Raw genomic sequence first — 19,837 nt, forward strand, 5'->3', positions numbered from 1 at the left:
ATGCTACCACTAGAGTGAGAGCACCGCCAGCATTCAAAAGTGACCAAAACATCAGCCAGGAAGCATAGGAACTGAGAAGTGGTCTGTGGTCACCACCTGCAGAATCACTCCTGTTTTGGGGGGTGTCTTGCTAATTGCCTATAATTTCCACCTTTTGTCTATTCCATTTGCACAACAGCATGTGAAATTTATTGTCAATCAGTGTTGCTTCCTAAGTGGACAGTTTGATTTCACAGAAGTGTGATTGACTTGGAGTTACATTGTGTTGTTTAAGTGTTCCCTTTATTTTTTTGAGCAGTGTATATATATATATATATATATATATATATATATATATATATATAATTGGTTGGGGCCCCTTAATTGACCACTTATTCTGCTTATGCCTGGAACCGGCCCTTCACACACACACGTTTCCACCAGAGTCAGACACCAGCAGTTTTGATACATTTGACTTGATGATCCTGAATCATATCATATTTCTGTCCGCTGTGTTCTGCATTGCCTACGAACACGGAACTTCAGCGCGTTAGAAATCAGAATCCAACACCCCCTCATGATCTGTAAAACCCCGTCCATGTCATTTTTTTCTCATCCAATGTGCTCCCAAAATTGCAAGAACTACCCAATAGAATGTGTTCTTTATTGCAAGACGTATGTCATGATTGGATCATTGTACTGTCACTTTAACCTAACCACGCACCTTGCACGCCTTGGCTACACTTCAGAAATCTGAAATGGGTGGTTTGACAAACTAGCTTGTATTGTGTGTCTACATTAGCTAGGCATTTGTCAATGTAACGTTAACTGTCTAACCTTTATAACGATATAGCTAATCACTGTTTTCAACGTCGCTTGCGTTTCGCATCCACGAGTCAAGAGGCACCAACATCAGAGGATATGCCAGCCAAACCAAGGTGGAAGTAGCTAAAGTAACCATATCAACAGACAAGACAGACTCGAGACTGGGGACTATCTTTAGGGGACAGGGGTAAAACAAAACTGATCGGATTAGGAATCTGACAGCAAACTAGCCCGCTAGTAATGGTAATTGTTATCTATCGGTAAAATAAGCGTTTACCACGTGTAACCTTATTTCAATGGGTCTAGTAGCTAGCTACAAAGAAAGCCTCTATATAGGGTTATCGTTATCTTGCGTAGTAGCTCCTTGGATTAGCAGTTAACGGGTAGCAACTACGTTGAATTGCATTGGATATCGCTAGAAAGGTTAGCTAGATTTAACGTTTGAATACAGTATTTTCTATGTACATAATTAAGATCCATAATCAAGATGTATCATTAGGATGACGATAGTAGTTTTGTAGTGTGTCTGACTAGCACTTTCAGTACATGCAACTAGCCAAACCAGTTTGTTTCATCTGTGTTAGCGCGTTAGCTAACTACTCTAGGTTTACGATTTGGTGGATAAATACACTATCTATCTTGAAACGATTCAGGGCCCACCAGAATAGCTCAGATGATTTTACACTGGACTCGTTAGATAGCTAAATCATTTGTCACTTGCGTGCTTGGCTAGTGTTTGTCCACGTTTGCTGTTGCATTTAGGCCACGTCGCTGCAGATGCATTTCATCCACTGACAGCGTCGTTGGATGAATGCAAACAAGACAGGCGACAACTGTGCGGAAGAGGGAAGACGCGTGAATAACTATTCCCTGAAGCTAACTAATGCAAGACACTCGTTTGATACAAATGCTTTCTTTATAGACTTTCTCAGTCGCTGTATTTTTGCCGTAATTGAACGGCATGTCACCTAACCAGTGGAAGCATAAGCTTTTTTAGTTTTCTAGATCAATCATCGAATACATTCTGAAATGGTTGGCTTTGGCGCAAACCGACGAGGAGGCCGTCTCCCTTCTTTCATCCTGATCGCGCTAATTGTGATCATTGCCATACTGTCTTTCAACTACTGGACTGTGTCCAACAAGCAAGGGCGCCTATTGGACGAGTTGGCGGAGGTGCAGACACAGGTGAAGCGGACCGACGCGGCGCGCAGTCGACTGGAGAAGCGCAACTCGGAGCTGATGGTGCAGGTAGACACCCACAGGAAACATATCGATCAGAAGGACGGAGATAACAGCATGCTGGAGGGCAAGCTGCAAGCTCGCGAAGCTCTCATCAAAAAGTGTACGGATGAAAAGGTGGGTAGGACTCGATACTAGATCACTTCATCCATCCGTAGTACCTATGCTTCATAGTTCCTGCAGATCTCAGGCTTATTAACTAACTGTGCCATAGGTTTGACAGGTGGAAAGCAGCCTTGCACCTGCATCCTATTGTTGTATTACAGTGGAGGGCAAAACCAATGATGTCAACCTAGTGACACCTACCAACATGGGTAAAGACTGAGCAGTTGAAAGTGGGTTGTCCCAGTGCCATAGGACTAACTGTCATCTAAGCCTCAGGTCATCTAAGCCTCAGATGAGTTTGAGGTTGTACTGATGTGTACCTAAGTGACAGTGACACCTTTTTATTTACTTCCTAATTCATGGAATGAGTCTTGTTGTAATTTTAAATGTAGGTTAAACTCATAAACAATATTTTAGTTTATCTACTTCAGCTATGATACCCATCAGATCCTTTGAATCTCAAAGGTGATTTCAAAAGCCATATCATGTAACAGCTTAACTAATTTTTCACAATAGTGCCTGCTAACCTGGCATTGCAGTTTGCACATTGTATATTGGTGTGTATTTGTGCACTTATATTAGTCATTTTACATGAGGTAGTCTCCCTCCCTGCAGACATGGGGGTTATGAGTCCCAGCTGGGTCCCCTCTGCAAGGGCCCATCTGTGTGCCCAGTGCTGGGGACCAGCCTCTTTTTACCCTTACTACAGTCAGCCCCCCCCCCCCCTCCCCCTGTCCCAACAGCCTCAATGTATGCTTATGTGTCTCACCAGATTGCATAGGAGGTGTGGAACAGCTGAGGGGGAGTGCCTACCTTTCATTAGCATTCTGCCGTACCCACACGGATGTTTGCTCTTCGGATTGTGTGGGCTAGCCATGCCCAAACCGGGTTGTATATTTTAATTACAGCTCATTTCCTGAATGTTAATGGTGTCCAACAGTTAAAATCTTCTGTTCAACATGAGGGATGTCGTAGTGTAAGGCCAATCCCAGATTTTTCCCAGCGTTAATCTACTCTTTGTCCCGTATCAGGATCTCATTTTCTGATGTTACCAGTGTTAGGGTTTGGTCGATGTCATCATTAGTCCGATTGTGATTATGTACCCATAAAACATGCCCCTTTTGCGCCCCCCCCCCCCCCCCCCCATAAAAAAAATTGTTGGGCTCTGTCGTGACATTGAATGCAACTGGATGAATCATGACAAAATATAGCCTGGAAAAAAGCTAAGTACAGGCAAAGGCAAATATGTTCTAATATTCCTTTCTGGTGTAGCAGAACAGGTTTGTTTGTGTCTCTGTATGGCGAACACATGATGGAGCAGCAGTGACTGTCTGATGAGGAACGGGCTGTCTTACCATAGTGTGCTAGGTTATAGGCCTAGATCATGGGCTGGATAGAAGCAGTCTACATTCTTCAGAATGGATTAATAATTGCTTTATTTCCCTCATAAAATAATAGAAAAATAAACTAGATGGTTATTTTCCATGAAGAAAAATTGGTGGGACTTGCTTTAACTCTTTACACGTGTTTTTGTGGAAGAAGTTTAAAATGTTTTACTTAAGCCAAGCAGTTAAATATATATTCAAAGTTAGATTTTGTAAAATAAATGGTCTTGCTTTGATAGACTACACTATCAACCTTATTACTTTGGATTGTGAGGCAGTTAGATCCCATATTTCATCACAAATAACTATACTGACTAGCCTACCGCACTTTTTCCCGCTGTCTTACTACAATACCACAATGTATATCCAAACTGTAATAATAGAGTACAGAAAACAAGGAGGCATTGTTGTAGTTTAAAATAAATGTAAAGCTGGAATATGTAACTTTTTGGGTGACCCTGACCAAATTCACATAGAAATTAGTTATAGATTTGTTTAAGAAGTGGTAGATCGGTTCTATGTGCACTATTGCTATGGTTCCCATTCTTAAATTGAGTTATTCTGGGTCTTACTTTTGGTTTTGTACACCAGCTGAAAATACATTTATCATAACCAAAAATATTGTATTTCACAGCGGTTTAGATGGTACAATGGTTCTCTACACTATACTGGCTTATTATGTGATTGGTTGTAGTTATTGCTGTTTTGATTTCAGATTTGAATATCGGAGAAGTAGACCATGGTGTCATACCCTTGAACTTTTTATCTATGATGCGTTGTTGGGAAAAGTGGTCAAGGTAGCTGATTTGTCAAAAGACACATTTGCTCATTGGGTGTTTCTCAAAATGCATACCACCATGCTCTGAGCACGGGAGGGCCAGAGTATGAGTCCAAATCATCTTTTCGAATGCGTACTCCGTTTGTATATATTTTTAAGCATGCATCGACGCAAGCTTCAATGGAAAGAATGCACAAATGGTGACGCAACCACGTAAAAAATTGTGCAACATTTCTTGAAATTAATGGCGGTCATTATTTGAGCTGAAGCGAGAGAAAATGCACTCTGACTTCGGAATGAAATGTTGCTTATTCACATCTTGTATGTTGCCCGACTACTATTTTTTATATATTTATCTTGAAATGTTAAATACATGCTGTGTTAATTTTGGTTTGTTTACCTGCCTACAATACCCACTGTAGTATGTGTAGATTGCAAGCCCATAGTAAGTCAATAGGGCTAACTGGTTAGCTACTACTGTTAGCTAGCCAGATAGCCACGAAGAATTGTTAGCTAGCTACCTACAAAGATTTTACATCTACCTTGCATAAAATAGTTTTAGGTCATGTTGCCTGTTGAACTAGCTGGCTAGATTTATTATGATTCACATATAACTAGCTGATAAGTAAAATGTTTGTTTTGCGTATGTATCTTGTTTAGTTTCTATTGTTGCCATTGTCTTGGCTGGAAGAAGGTTCAGTGGAGGTGCAGCGAGTTCTTCTCAAATGTAATGTTTTATGCGTTCTCCACACTTGTCCTCACAAGAACGTACTTAAGAGAACATCCTGAGAGAATGCACTTGAGCGTGGAGCACGGTAGCATTCAAATTGAGAAACAATCGTTTTCTCATGCTTAGACTGTGCTCCCCCATTGTTATAATTTGAATGTTCTGAGAAGTTTCATGGCAGTTCATTCAACAGTAGAAAGTTAGCTAAATTAGTTTGTTACTAAAACGGCTATACCTCTTGATTGGTAGTAGATATTTCTGTTAGAGGTCGACCGACTAATCGGCATGGCTGATTTAATTAGTGCCGATTTTCAAGTTTTCATAACAATCCTTAATCGGCCTTTTTGGACGCCAATTATGGCCGATTACATTGCAATCCGTGAGGAAACTGCGTGGCAGGCTGACCACCTGTTATGCGAGTGCAGCATCAAAAGGACCTTGTGGCTGCAATGAGCCAAGGTAAGTTGCTAGCTAGCATTAAACTCATCTTATAAAAAACAATCAATCTTCACATAATCACAAGTTAACTACACATGGTTGATATTACTAGGTTAACTAGCTTGTCCTGCGTTGCATATAATAACTTAACAGGCGCCGCATTGATCATCGAATCACAGCCTACTTCAACTTTACCAAACCGGTGATGATTTAACAAAAGCGCATTCGCAAAAAAGCAGTAGTTGCACAAATGTACCTAACCATAAACATCAATGCCTTTCTTAAAATCAGTACACAGAAGTATATATTTTTAAACCTGCATATTTAGTTAAAATAAATGCATGTTAGCAGGCACTATTAACTGGGAAAATTGTCACTTCTCTTGTGTTCAGTGCAAGCAGAGTCAGGGTATATGTAACAGTTTGGGACGCCTGGCTCGTTGCGAACTGTGTTTCTTCCTAACGAAGATTGTAATTAATTTGCCAGAATGTTACATAATTATAACATAACATTGAAGGTTGTGCAATGTAACAGCAGTATTTACACTTAGGGTTGCCACCCGTTCGACAAAATACGGAATGGTTCCGTATTTCACAGAAAGAATAAACTTTTTGTTTTCGAAATTATAGTTTCCGGATTTGACCATATTAATGACCAAAGGCTCGTATTTCTGTGTTTTTATTGTAATTAAGTCTATGATTTGATAGAGCAGTCTGACTTGAGAGGTGGTAGGCAGCAGCAGTCTCGTAAGCATTCATTCAAACAGCACTTTACTGCGTTTGCGAGCAGCTCTTAGCAATGCTTGAAGCACAGCGCTGTTTCTGACTTCAAGCCTATCAACTCCCAAGATTAGGCTGGCAATAAAGTGCCTATAAGAACATCGACTAGTCAAAGGTATATGAAATACAAATGGTATAGAGAGAAATAGTCGATGCGTCATAATTCCTATAATAACTAAAACCTAAAACTTCTTAACTGGGAATATTGAACCACCAGCTTTCATATGTTCTGAGCAAGGAACTTAATTAAACGTTAGCTTTTTACATGGCACATATTGCACTTTTACTTAATTCTCCAACACTGTTTTTGCATTATTTAAACATGTTTCATTATATATTTGAGACTAAATAGATTTTATTTATGTATTATATTAAGTTAAAATTAAAGGGTACATTCAGTATTGTTGTTATTGTCATTATTACACATAGATATCTATCTATCGGCCTATTAATCGGTATCGGCTTTTTTGGGTCCTCCAATAATCGGCATCCGCGTTGAAAAATCATAATCGGTCTACCTCTAATTTCTGTTCTTATTTCCAGATTTGAATAGCAGAGAAGTGGAGGAAGATTTCATACCCTCTAACTTTTTGTCAGTTCGGAAAGAGGTCAACCGCAGTTAAAAAAATTATACAACAAGTTGTTGATGTTGATACTAAAACGTCTATCATTAGATATGTACAATATATTTTTGTTCTGATTGCAGATTTGAATAGCAGAGGTAGACCAAGATGTCATATCCTCTAACATTGTGTATAACTTGTTAGAAAAAGTTGTCTCAAACACATTTTGTTAAAAAAGTATATATATATATATATATATATAGCTGTTTTAGTATCCGCATCAACAACTTTTTGTATATAAATATAAATATATACAAAAAGTTGTTGATGCGGATACTAAAACAGCTGTTTTGTTTAATCTCTACAAGATATTTCTGTTCCAGATTTGAGTAGCAGAGAAGTAGACAAAGCTGTCATACGCTATAACATTTTGTCTAATTTATTGGTAAAGTAGTCAAAGTAGCCGATTTGTGTCAAAAGTTACATTGTTTACAGTAAATGTGAAGTCATGATGGGGTGCTTTAGCCCATACAGTGTCTTCAGAAAGTATTCACTCCCCTTGACTTTTTCCACTTTTTGTTGTTATAAAGTGGGATTAAAATTGATTTAATTGTCCCTTTTTTTGTCAACGATCTACACAAAATACACTGTCAAAGTGGAATAAAAATTCTAACATTTAATGAATACTTATCTAGATTAGATAAGTATTCAACCCCCTGAGTCCGTACATGTTAGGATCACCTTTGGCAGTGATTACAACTGTGAGTCTTTTTGGGTACGTCTCTTAGAGCTTTGCACACCTGGATTGTAGTATATTTGCACAATTTATTCTTCAAGCTCTGTCAAGTTGGTGGTTGATCATTGCTAGACAGCCATTTTTAAGTCTATTCAGTTTCTTTTGATCCTTAAACTCCCTAGTCATTGCCGATGACAAACATACCCATAACATGATGCAGCCACAACCATGCTTGAAAATATGAAGTGGCACTCGGTGATGTTGATGGATTTGCCCCAAACATAACACTTTGCATTCCTTACATAAAGTAAAAACAAATTGACAATTTTTTTTGCAATTTTACTTTGGTGCCTTACTGTTCTGGAATATTTTTATTCGGTACAGTCTTCCTTTTCACTGTCATTTAGGTTAGTATTGTGGAGTAACTACAATGTTGTTGATCCATCCTCAGTTCTCTCCTATCACAGCCATTAAACTCTAACTGTTTTAAAGTCACCATTGGCCTCATGGTGAAATCTCTGAGCGGTTTCCTTCCTCTCCGGCTACTGAGTTAGGAAGGACGCCTGTATCTTTGTTGTGACTGGGTGTATTGATACACCATCCAAAGTGTAATTAATCACTTCACCATGCGCAAAGGGATATTTTCACCCATCTACCAATGGGTGCCCTTGTTTGAAATGCACTACTCGATTGAGGGGCCTTACAGTTATTTGTATATGTTGGGTGCAGAGATGAGGTAGTTATTTCAAAATCCTATTAAACACTATTATTCCACACAAGTGTCCATGGCAGTTATAATGTAACTTGTTTTTTTACTCCTGAAATTATTTAGGCTTGCCATAACAAAGGGGTTGAACTGTTATTGACTCAAGACATTTCAGCTTTTCATTTTTAATTAATAAAAAAAAAGTCACAATATCAGTGGTTTTATGTTGTGTAGGCCAGTGACACAATCAAAATATAATCCATTTAAAAATCAGGCTATAACACAACAAAATGTGGAAAAAGTCAAGGGGTGTGAATACTTTCTGAAGACACTAACATATTTAATGAAATAGGCTAATGTCTCATTCAGAGCATAAGAATTTTACTTTACTCTGCGGTTACATCTGCGACCCTGTGCATGTGACTAATAAACTGTCTGTCATATCATGATGTCGTCGTCGATTGATGATGCTATCGTAATATCGCCCAACCCTAACCAGCATCCTGTTCTACTCTGTTCCTCCTGTGCAGGTGTTCCACGCCTCTGTCAACACCACTACCAAGGACAGTGTTAGCAACTGTCAGTCACACACCATATCAGGAATGGGGTTTGAGTTACGGTGGTGGTGGTAGTAGTAATCAAGCTGTATTAGCATAGCCTAGTTAGGACAATACTCCTCTCATGTTAGTACTGCTGAAGGATAGAGAAGCACCACAATGTAAATGTCTGAGGTGTTTTTCTTTAATGTTTCGGTCTCCACATCTGCAGTGTGCTTTGTGGGTGCCTAGAAAGAGCACTGTTATTTTCCACACAGCAGATTTGGTGGAGAGACTGTGAATCACTCAGTGTCTCTCTCTGCAGGGAAGGTGACAGCATGAAGCTTTTATCTCTACAATGGCTGACATTGATGCTGTAATTACTGACACTCCTCTGTGCATTCTGCCTCATTAAAGTTCTGAGACTCTCTTTCCCTCCCTCCACTCTCTGTGTGGATTTGATTCAAGCTCTTGGATCTCCCTGGAGAATCCACCCCTGTGATTTGATTGGTGGCTAGTGACAACTGATGGGGACGTGAATCTCATTTGTGGTGGAGGAGTTTGTCTCTGGGACAGTCAGATAGGGGTGCCTGACTGGATACTATTCCCTCATTAGCCTATAAATAACGGTTCCTTCAGCCACTATTCCACACAGCTATAAAATGTTTAGTGACTGGGCCAATGGAGCTATCAGAGAGAATCTGCTTTGGGAGAGACTAGTATTGGATTGCACATATGGGCCAGGGCGCAGGCAAACAAAGTAGGGATCTCTTTTGACACGTGGTTACTTGCCACCTGGGAAGGGTAATCCCAGCCAGGCATCCCCTTGGTGTCTGCACCATGCTCAAATCGATTTGGTTTCTCCGGGCTGGGTTTGATGTTTTTGTCTTTTGATGTTCATTTCATGCATTGAGGGTGTAGGATACAGTAGGTCTAAGAAGCTCCTATGTTTGATGGTCCTTTGCCTGTGTTTCTAGCAGCTGGGATCTCCTGTCCTTACACTGGTGACAGTTTTGCTCATTCTGAGTGGTTATATGTTTGGCTGGGCTGTAGAGACTTAGTCAGACCCCAGATAAGGGAGATGGGGTAATTGGGTGGAGGGCAGACAGGGGCCTGTCTGGATCAGGAGGACAGAACTCTCTGTCTTCGGCCTCTCAGCCACTGACCTGACTGGACCTATATGGCCTGTGCTGGATTTTGGACAGCTTGAGTGCTTTCAATTAGATATGCTTTGATATATTTAAAATGAGTATTGCAAATGTGATGTGGCACATCTAACAAGTATTAGGCTGTGCATGTGCAGTAGCCCTCTCTGCGATGTACTGCCAATGAGGAGCGCTGCGATGACGGCTCCCTCTTCAGGTCACTGGGCAACACTGGGCGCTGAGGTCTTTTATTGTGGTCAAGGTAGGGGGAGGGGAAAGACGGGACAAAGGAAAGCGAACTGGACGAATTAGGATTTTGTCTCCTTTTGAAACAACCATTGCACAATTAGACATGAAACTGAACACAGGATGTATGCATAAATTAAGCTCGCAATGCCTTTATAATAAATCCGCAAATACCTACTCTTATTTGGCGTAGCATAATGTTGCCACACCCTCACCTCTTACTGTGTTCTATTATGTTCAATACAAAGAACTGTATACATTAATACAGCTCAGGTGTGTGTGGTCACGTAGGCTAATATCTGTCAAACATGTGCATATGGATACAGATACCAAACATGTAGACACTTCATGTTCTCTGTCCCTCTAAGCATGCATAAATGGTGCCCCAGGGATGGCCTTCCTTCCTATTTCTCTCCCAGCTGCATTTCATTCACCTCCTCCCCTCAGTCTCCTGAGATCAAACGCCTGCACCCCTCCCACTGTTCCATAAATCTACCTCAAAGCCACAGCCGCTCTCCTCTGGTGGAGGCAACAAAAACACTTGAGATTTAATTTTTTCTTTGTACATGAATGCAAATAAATTGAATAACCCCTTAGCCAGTCAGTGTGTAATGTGTCAATGGTGCATTGTTCTGACTAAGGTGGTTTCACTCTAAGCGGTCTAGGGGTGTATTATGAATTTCCTGATGCACAAAAGAGCAGTCACAGAAAGTCAATCAAAAATCAATCCAGTTTATTACAAGTTGCAACAGGGAGACACCTCGAAAACAGAAGCAGAGAAAATGCCTAACTGACCTTCTCTGAGACAGCCCTTTATCCTAAACTGCAGCCAATGGTTCTGTAAACGCGAGAAGCTATTAGGAAGTCAAAACAAAAGGCAATGACTTGGTCAGCTGCTACAGAACCAGTGTTTCACAGAATACAATCGTAATCAGTGTCCTCCAGTCTGGCATCAATCGCTATCAACAGATATGAGTTTGATCCATAACATACAGCATCCAGTTTAGAGCATCAACCCCAGTGTCACAAACGGAACACTAGAAACCATTTCACATTGTATAAGTCACATGCGCTGAACACAACAGTGAAATGCTTACTTACCAGCACCTAACCAACATTGCAGTTTAAAAAATACAAATAAGAAATACAAGTAGTTAAAGAGCAGCAGTAAAATAACAATAGCGAGACTATATACAGGGGGTACCGGTTAGTCGAGGTAATATGTCAATGTAGGTAGTTAGTGACTATGCATAGCTAGAGTAGCAGCAGCGTAAAAGAGGGGAGGCAATGCAAATAGTCTATTACAGAAAGAGAATGTTTAGCATATTTATACAATCACTCTAAATGTGAACTTATTCATCTTAAATATTCCTATTACAGTGAGCCATAGATGCGTTCAGCTTAGGTCTCTATCAGGCTTCATTATGAAGGGGAGAGGGGATCTAATGAAGGCTGCTGCTCTGTTCTGACTGCCTCAGCATGGTCCCCTAGGATCTCTCATTCATCTAATCTGACTCGATATCTGGCTGCAGATGGTCCTCCAGTCACTCGGCTGGTCAGACGCAATGAATGAGATGGAGTCTTTTGCAAGCAGACTTTTCACTCAACAGAACCTTTATGCAGCTAGATATCTCTACTGTTGCCGAGCTGACATTTCAAATGCTATTGCATGAGAACATAGTATAAAAAAGATATCTTTCCAGTTAGGCTAGTTCAGCCATGTAATAATGTAGATGTCCTGTTAAACCGGTTGTATTTGTCATTAGGAGGAGTGTTACGTACGCCTCTTGGATGGAATGCAGCACACTGCTACATCTCAACTCCCCGTGGAGTGAAAATAGTATGTGATCGTAGGTGCGGGGAAGGACGACAGAGGCAGAGAAAAATACCATATACAGGGTTTATTATTCCTTAACACGGTAATGTGGCGAAAAGGGGTTGGACGGAACCAAAGTAATTTAGTCCCCTCTCTTACCTTACCACTTCTTACCTAACCTTAAGCACCACCTGGCGCGCTAACCAAAATACAGGGGGTAGTCCGCCCAGGTCTTACCTAGTGTGCATAGACAGATTAAATACGACTGGTTATGTATCCCCGCAGGCCTTTCGCCTAAACACTCCCAAGGTGCCTTCCCCCCTGGGAACAAATGAAACAGAATACTTTAAGTGAAAAATTTCAATAGCCAAAAACCCTAAGCCCTATTGGCATAGGGCTACAAAATAATATCAACAAAACTTTTACTGCCCGCCACAACAACCAAAACAGGACATAAAAATAAGCTATTTTCTCTGACAAAGGAACACTGGTTTTTATCAAGCTGGAGAAGGAGTTGGTAATTGACGAGACCGCTGTATTCCCTGACGAAAGGGAGGGGTTCAGAGCTCCAATCAGCGATGGGGCCAACCAATCAGCTGCTTCAGGAATCCAGGAAGCCATTTCCTGAAATGCACACACTTACAAACCCACAACAACACAGAAACTGGGGAACGTAACAATGAACATAAAGGGTTCTGGTAACAAAGCGTTCTGGTGACTTCCTCAGACTGATGTTCTTTTCTCTCCTTTCCAGATGAAGGTGCAGGGTGATGTCACAACACAGATGTCAGAGGTTGTGAGGCTGAAAGGTAAGAGGAGACACTGGCCAGCAGAGGGCACACTTCTGTTGGAGTCTTAAGGCTAGGCTAGCAGAAAGCAGTATGGGCTTGTATTACCACAGATGGAACCTGGAGCAGTAACAGCAGTTTGCTTAATGCTGTTAAAACATCTTATCTCAAGTCCCCTGTGTGCCAAGTGGACTCTAATGCATACAGATTTGCAATGTTGTCAATCCTAGTTTCTTTATTGAACGATTGTTCAACACTAACGCAGTAGCCTAATATCACTACATGGTTGAAATTGTATTCGTTCATAGAATATGAACCCTAAGGTTATAATTTTATTTGGGGGGGCGGGGGTGTAGAGCAGCTGAAGGAGCTGAAACAGGAGTTTATGAGGCAGGAGATCCAGCTGAGGGAGGTGAAGAAGAACAGCACCAACCTGGAGAGGAAGCTGGAGTATGAGAGGTAGAGAGAAGGAACTCTTGCAACACATCTTTCATGTTTTTGCTCTAGGCTCTCAATCACAGCAAAGTTCAGGTTATGATGACTATCGCACCAATATAGCCATTGGTGTGAATTCTGACAAGAGCATCGTTGCTTTTCTCTGATTTATTTTAAAAGAATTTGTCTAACCAATTGTTTGTGTGTATGATAGCTTGCAGTGTGGGCGTCAAATCACACAACTAATGGACGAGTATGAAGAAGCTAAAAAGACCCTGGAGGAGGAGGCGGTGAAGCTGAGAAAGGTGAGGCCCTCTGTCAGAGCACCTAGTCATGATGTCCCTGCCTTTCCTTTCCTTCCCCAGTAATGTAAGTTGTCTACCACCCCCTGCTGGTGTTCATAGATCATACACTCTGTGGATTATCCTTTGCCCTGGATGTCAGCAGCTCTGCACTTAGTCATTGTGACTTTTTTACTTACCCAGCAATAGTAAAGGTGATTATATTAATCTCTCCCGTCCGTCCTTTTCTCTGTCCCTCGCTCCCTCCTGCCCGCCCTCTGCAGAGTGTGCTGGATAGCAGAAAGGTCGGAGCTGCAGAAGGAGGGACTGAGGTGGAGACAGCAGGAGAGCACCCAACTGTGGCCACACACCGAGACACTGACCTCAAAGGTAACATTACAACCAGCTCATATTGCCACGTTCTGCCTCTGTAATGTTTCAGAGCTAACCCACTCTCTCTCCCTCCACCCCATCCATTCTTCTCTTTCTCCCTCCTGGGATAGAAGTTTTGGGAAAGCCTGGCAGTGATGCTGGTATGCCTGGTATTGAGGACAGTGAAGTGGGAAAAATAGATGATGTGCAATTTGGTGAGTATATTCCCTCTGGTTATTCTACTTTTGATAACGATTCTGGCAGTAAGATTAGTGTGAAATTTCAACTGAAACTGTCCTCCTCCCCTCATTCTCTCCAGCCCTGAAGAAGCCAGCCATCACCCAGAACCACATAGAGATACCTGATACTGGGTTAAGAGAGGTGGGGGCCGGTATGGGAGCAGGGGCAGGTGAGGGGGCTGGTCGAGACCTCTCTCTGGACCGGCCTGTGCTCCAGATCCAGGACAAGGTCCTAGGGTTGGGGATGGACGGACGAGCGGGGGCCCTCCAGCAGCAGCCCCCCCAGGCGGTGGCAGACAGACCCATCCTCTTTGATGAGGACAACAAGGCAGCCATCCAGGCAGATGAGTTCGGAGAGCAGCACAGACCGCTTAGAGGTATGTCAACTCACACTCCACACACTCCATATTTGCATTTTCAGTTTACTTGATTAGTTTTGCTGCCCAGGGACAAAGCCACTTATTTAAAGCAGTAATGCTTTAGTGGTGACTTGTTATTGTGTGTCTGCCATTGAGTTTGAGACCTGAGGCCATGGCCTGGGTACTCAATCAAATGTATTTATAAAGCCCCAGCCGATGTCAAAGTGCTGTACAGAAACCCAGCCTAAAACCCCAAACAGCAAGCAATGCAGATGTAGAAGCACGGTGGCTAGGGAAAACTCCCTAGACAGGCCAAAACCTAGGCAGAAACCTAGAAAGAAACCTAGAGGAACCAGGCTATGAGGGGTGGCCAGTCCTCTTCTGGCTGTACCGGGTGGAGATTATAACAGAGCATGGCCAAGATGTTCAAACGTTCATAGATGACCAGCAGGGTCAGATAATAATGATCACAGTGGTTGTAGAGGGTGCAACAGGTCAGCACCTCAGGAGTAAATGTCAGTTGGCTTTTCATAACTGATCATTCAGTTAGAGACAGCAGGTGTGGTTGAGAGAGGGTCTAAAACAGCAGGTCCGGGGCAAGGTAGCACATCCGGTGAACGGGTCAGGGTTCCATAGCCGCAGGCAGAACAGTTGAAACTGGAGCAGCAGCATGACCAGTTGGACTGGGGACAGCAAGAAGTCATCAGGCCAGATAGGGGAGGTTAGGGGAAGAGAGAGAATAAATATATATTTCAATTCACACCGGATGAGACAGGAGAAATAGTGCTCTGACTGGGCTCTTAATGGCTGTACAGCAGAGGCTCTGCTGTTCTTGGCCTCCAACTCCACACTAGCTGCTATAAAACGTGAGCCATACTGGCTTCCTGTTTTCAGTTCAGATTTTTTTTCATGGATTGTTTGTGTAGAAAATGGAGGGAAACGTATTGTTGGCGCAGTGCTCTGCTCTGTTTGGCAACCTCTGTCTTTTTAAAGGTGATTCATCCCTTTCTCCCGGAGATTGAAACATGCTCCTTCAGACTGTAGGCTAGCTCTCTGTGAAGGAGCACGTTCCATACTACAGGAGAGAGTGCACCCTAAACCTCTATCCTATTGTACATTAGAAATGAAAAGCCCAAAAGGGATGACCAAATTTCAGGTGAAATATTTCTAACGGGGGAAAAAGTCATTATTTATGCTACCTCTGTTTCGATGTCTCATTTAAGCTCCTGCCAATGTGATGAAAGCAGATGGTGTACAGAGGAAAGGGGCAGAACTGCCTCTGCCTCCTAACCCCGCCCAGGTGCCCAACCCTATAGAACCTCGGCATGCCAGAGACCCCCGGCCTGCTGAGCCCCTGCGTCACAGACAGAGTGAGTGCCTCCAAAGGCTGATGGGGATGGGCGGGGGAGACTGAGTACCTCTCAGTACACAGGAGATGTGACACATGGAGACTGTGGTTGTGTCTTTACTCTGACCTTTAGCTGCAGCGTCCCAGTAAGAAGAGTTTCTCTCACTTGCAGATGTGTCAAGGTTACAACATAACCTTTACAATTACGTAAGTTATTTTTGAACGCACTCTACAGTCCGAGCCCTATCTAGAGTTTTCTTTCTCAAGGCTGCGTTAGGTCTACTATAAGTGGTTGCCATCCCTAGCTATCAGGGTTTTAACAAACCTTCAACACTGCTCGAAGTCATACATATTAGAGGTGCTGTCGCCACAGACTGAAAGAGATGGCCAGATGTCAGAGTGCACACAGTGGGAGAGGCCGCCTGACTTCAAGGGTCTCAGGGTGTTCCTTCCTGCTGCCCGCCTGGCTTCAGCTCTGCTCCCTCCCTCCCTTCGCTGCCTACTCTCCAAACAATACCCCAACCAGCTGCCCTACCAGCTACCCCTCTCCTTGCTTCATCTTCACACACTCTGCACCACACATACACACTCGTCCTGTTTTCGTCCCAAGTTTCTTTACACATATCACTTCATTGCCAATGACTCTATTGTCCCCCAAAAAATCCCCTTAAAACATATACACTATGCCTCCCTCCCATACCTTTACAGTCCAAACCATCACTACCTCCTTCAGTCCATCTGATCCCCTCCGTTTCTTAGTTTCATCATCCTCTCTCTCCAACCTTTCTCTTGTGACTCTGTCACAATCTCTTTGCTTCCCTCCCTTCCTGATGGGGCCCTTCTCTGCCTCTACAGGCCGTTTCTTTGATGAGAACGAGTCCCCTGTAGATCCGCAGCACGGCTCTAAGCTGGCGGACTACAATGGGGACGATGGGAACGTGGGTGAGTACGAGGCGGACAAGCAGGCCGAGCTGGCCTACAATGAGGAAGAGGATGGTGATGGTGGGGAGGAAGACGTCCAAGGTGAGCCAGGCCAGGGGTCTTCAAGTCCAGCTGTATCACCATTTTCTCCCTCCTCCACTCCTGCTGTCCCTGCATTAGACTGAGTACCACCAGCTCGGCCAGAGCTCACAGCACCCTGAGTTACCCACCATTCCTGTCTCAGGAACATCCATAACCAACCGCGCCTCAGGGTCTAAGCCTGAGGACTGTTCAGTGGGTCATTTAGGCTGGAGGGCAAGCCTCCCATCATTGTATACCACAATAAAGCCCTACCTCTACATGTGGTGGGGGGGAGGGCACTTCTCCACCTCAGTGACTTATGGTTCTTTGTGACTCCACTCCAATGTCTGCATGCCTCATCCAGCCGTGCGCTTCCCCACTATCTGTGCTCCACCACCTGTTTGTGCCCACTGGTCATCTCTGTGTACACCTGCAGTAGATTAGTAGATGCTGTGTTTGAGTAGTACTTGAAGTTTTAAATGCATGTGCGTTCTTGTCTTGTCATTATTGTACGGCTGTCATTCATTTCTCCACGACGGGTTAGGTTGTGAAGTGTTTTTTTTGTGTTACCCTTTTAATGGAACAGATTTCCATGTAGGTCCTTATCCCTTAGTCACTTAACCGCTTCATCTTGACATTTATAACAGCTATTGTTGTCCCTGCTATTGAAAATGCCATTGATAAATAGGCTACTGTGATAAAAGTAGTGTTAGGAATTCTATGGCCAATATGGCACCAGACTAATACGTACAGTATGTTGCTCTTCTATGGAGCATTCCTAATGATAATCTTTTAGATTTAAAAAGGAAATCCCATCTAGCAAATGTAATTTAGGGATGAGAGAGATGACTACTCCCTGATTTGTTCTGTCGTCAATCTCCTTTCAGATGATGAAGATCGAGACATGCAGGGAGACCGGGCAGTGGACTATGGGAAGAGACGTCAAGCCATCGACATTCTGTAAACCTTCTCAACTTGCTCTAGGATCTGGGATAGAACATTCTAACAAAAGCGTTTATTCCTCCGCATTGTTTCAATGGTGCTACAGATGTCATTCTTAGGACTGGTTGAAATCATGAAGTCGTTTTAGGTGCATCTCTTATGGCGATGGACTATTCTGAAGATACGATTACAGATTATTATTCCATGAATCAGTTTGACCTAAAACCATGTATCATTGAATCTATAAAACAGTTCATGATATCATTCTGTGCAGCTGTTGACTTGCAGCTATTTGTTTTGTAAGTTATTTGGTATTAGAATTCCTTAGCGATTACAATGATATAATGTACAAGAGTGCTATACAGTGTACATTTGTTTTTTTCATGACAGATTATGGATACTTTTGTTTTGTTTACTAATTTGAATGAACTGTCAGCTGCAAGAATAGACTGAAGTGGTCTGGGAGAGACAGTTTGGGCCAGAACCTCGCTGTCTTGGATGACTCTGTTGCTGACCCTGTCACCTAGACTTGCAGGCATGGCATATTGCTTGAAATTATCAACTTTAATTTGACTTGTCTTTTACCTAAAACGGAATATGTTTCCCTTTGATTTGGGACAGCTGTTGCTTGATAAAGAAAAAACCTGAGAACTATTGCTCCGAACTGTGTCAATGAATTTGACAGGACGGTTTCTTTGGCACATTCTCATATTGTTGGACTCTTGTATGGATGCCCACACTTCGAACACAGCTGTGCCAACCAACTCAGCGCTTATGCCAAGGACTTCTCAAGGCTTCTTAAACCTATTTGTTCACCTTATTTCTGTCAGACATAACTCTCCAAAGTGCTCATTCTGTCTTACAATTATGCTGTTGCTATTAATGCATGTAATTTTTATTAATCAACCTGAAGAACGTCTTGAAGCTGGAGGCAATACTTAGACCAGTTTAGAATTAGGAATCCTGTGGAAGACTAAATGCACATCTGTCCTGCTGTTATGAATGGACTACAGTAGGCATAGATGTACATATTTGAACTGCTTCTATTTTAACTGTAGGACTTGGGACTATTCTTCCTTTTGAATAATAAGCATAAAATCAGTTGTGTGTTTTTTAAAGTTGGTGATTTTCATATGGAAGGTCGGCATAATGAATGTACGCTGCTGATGTTTGGTTTTTCAAGATCATCATAATGTAATTAAGATATTTGGGTAGTTAATTGTTACAACTGTGCAATTTAGATGCTAATGGGTAAACTGTGGAGTCAGTCTGTTCCGAGCTAAGCTTTCCCTCAAATTCTATGTTACTAATCTGCTGGGGATTATTAAAAACTGTTGGTATCACTGTGATTTTGGGTAATTCATTTATCATTTCATACTGAAGAATAAGTCATTCTTAAGTGGTCATTATTGATGCAAGTAATTAAACGATTGTTTCCGTTTGCCCCTGAATGCCTTCTGCTCCATGATTTTGTTAAAAATATATATTTTGTTCTCTGTAACCTCTTTGGAATGTGCATGTGAACTGTACTTTACCTGAAAATGTGACTGGCAATGGGAAAACTGCATGTGATTCTGGCAGGGATGCTGGCCCATGTTGACTCCATGTTTCCCCACAGTTGTGTCAAATTGGTTGGATGTCCTTTGGGTGTGGTGGACCATTCTTGAAACACACGGTAAACTGTTGAGTGTGAAAAACCCAGCAGCGTTGCCGTTCTTGACACAAACTGTTGCGCCTGGCACCTACTAGCATATCCTGTTCAAAGTCACTTAAATGTTTTTGCCTTGCCCATTCACCCACTGAATGGCACGCATACACAATCCATGTCTCAGGTTAAAGAAGGATTATTAAACATTGTCTCCTCCCATTCATCTACCGTGATTGAAGTGGATTTAACTTCAAGTGAAATCAATACGGTATCATAGCTTTCACCTGGTCAGTCTGTTATGGAAAAGGGTGTGCTGTAATGTTTTGTTTACTGAGTGTATACTATGTTAGTGTTACCAGAAGCCTCTCTGTTGTAATAAAATCCATATCACCAGATTATCTTGATGCAGTTCAAATGCCC

At 42.3% G+C, this 19,837-nt stretch overlaps 1 protein-coding gene across 4 annotated transcripts; it reads left to right on the forward strand.

Annotated features, from left to right (window-relative positions):
* The first annotated feature begins 685 nt into the window (after nucleotides 1-685).
* LOC129834405 (protein GOLM2-like) lies at nucleotides 686-19,220 on the forward strand. 4 transcript variants are annotated; one of them, XM_055899351.1, is made up of 10 exons: nucleotides 687-2,160; nucleotides 12,758-12,812; nucleotides 13,148-13,250; nucleotides 13,441-13,531; nucleotides 13,792-13,897; nucleotides 14,011-14,094; nucleotides 14,199-14,495; nucleotides 15,701-15,847; nucleotides 16,681-16,848; nucleotides 17,715-19,220. In XM_055899351.1, exons 1-10 carry the CDS (start codon nucleotides 1,834-1,836, stop codon nucleotides 17,789-17,791), a joined length of 1,455 nt encoding a protein of 484 aa, XP_055755326.1. In that variant the 5' UTR covers nucleotides 687-1,833; the 3' UTR covers nucleotides 17,792-19,220. The 4 variants fall into 4 exon arrangements, with proteins under 4 accessions (XP_055755331.1, XP_055755326.1, XP_055755327.1 ...); XM_055899352.1 differs by having other exon boundaries at nucleotides 14,014-14,094; XM_055899356.1 differs by lacking the exon at nucleotides 16,681-16,848 and having other exon boundaries at nucleotides 686-2,160; nucleotides 14,014-14,094.
* The last annotated feature ends 617 nt before the right edge of the window (nucleotides 19,221-19,837 follow it).

Source organism: Salvelinus fontinalis, chromosome 35 (assembly GCF_029448725.1).
Source record: "Salvelinus fontinalis isolate EN_2023a chromosome 35, ASM2944872v1, whole genome shotgun sequence".
Classification (NCBI taxonomy): Eukaryota; Metazoa; Chordata; class Actinopteri; order Salmoniformes; family Salmonidae; genus Salvelinus; species Salvelinus fontinalis.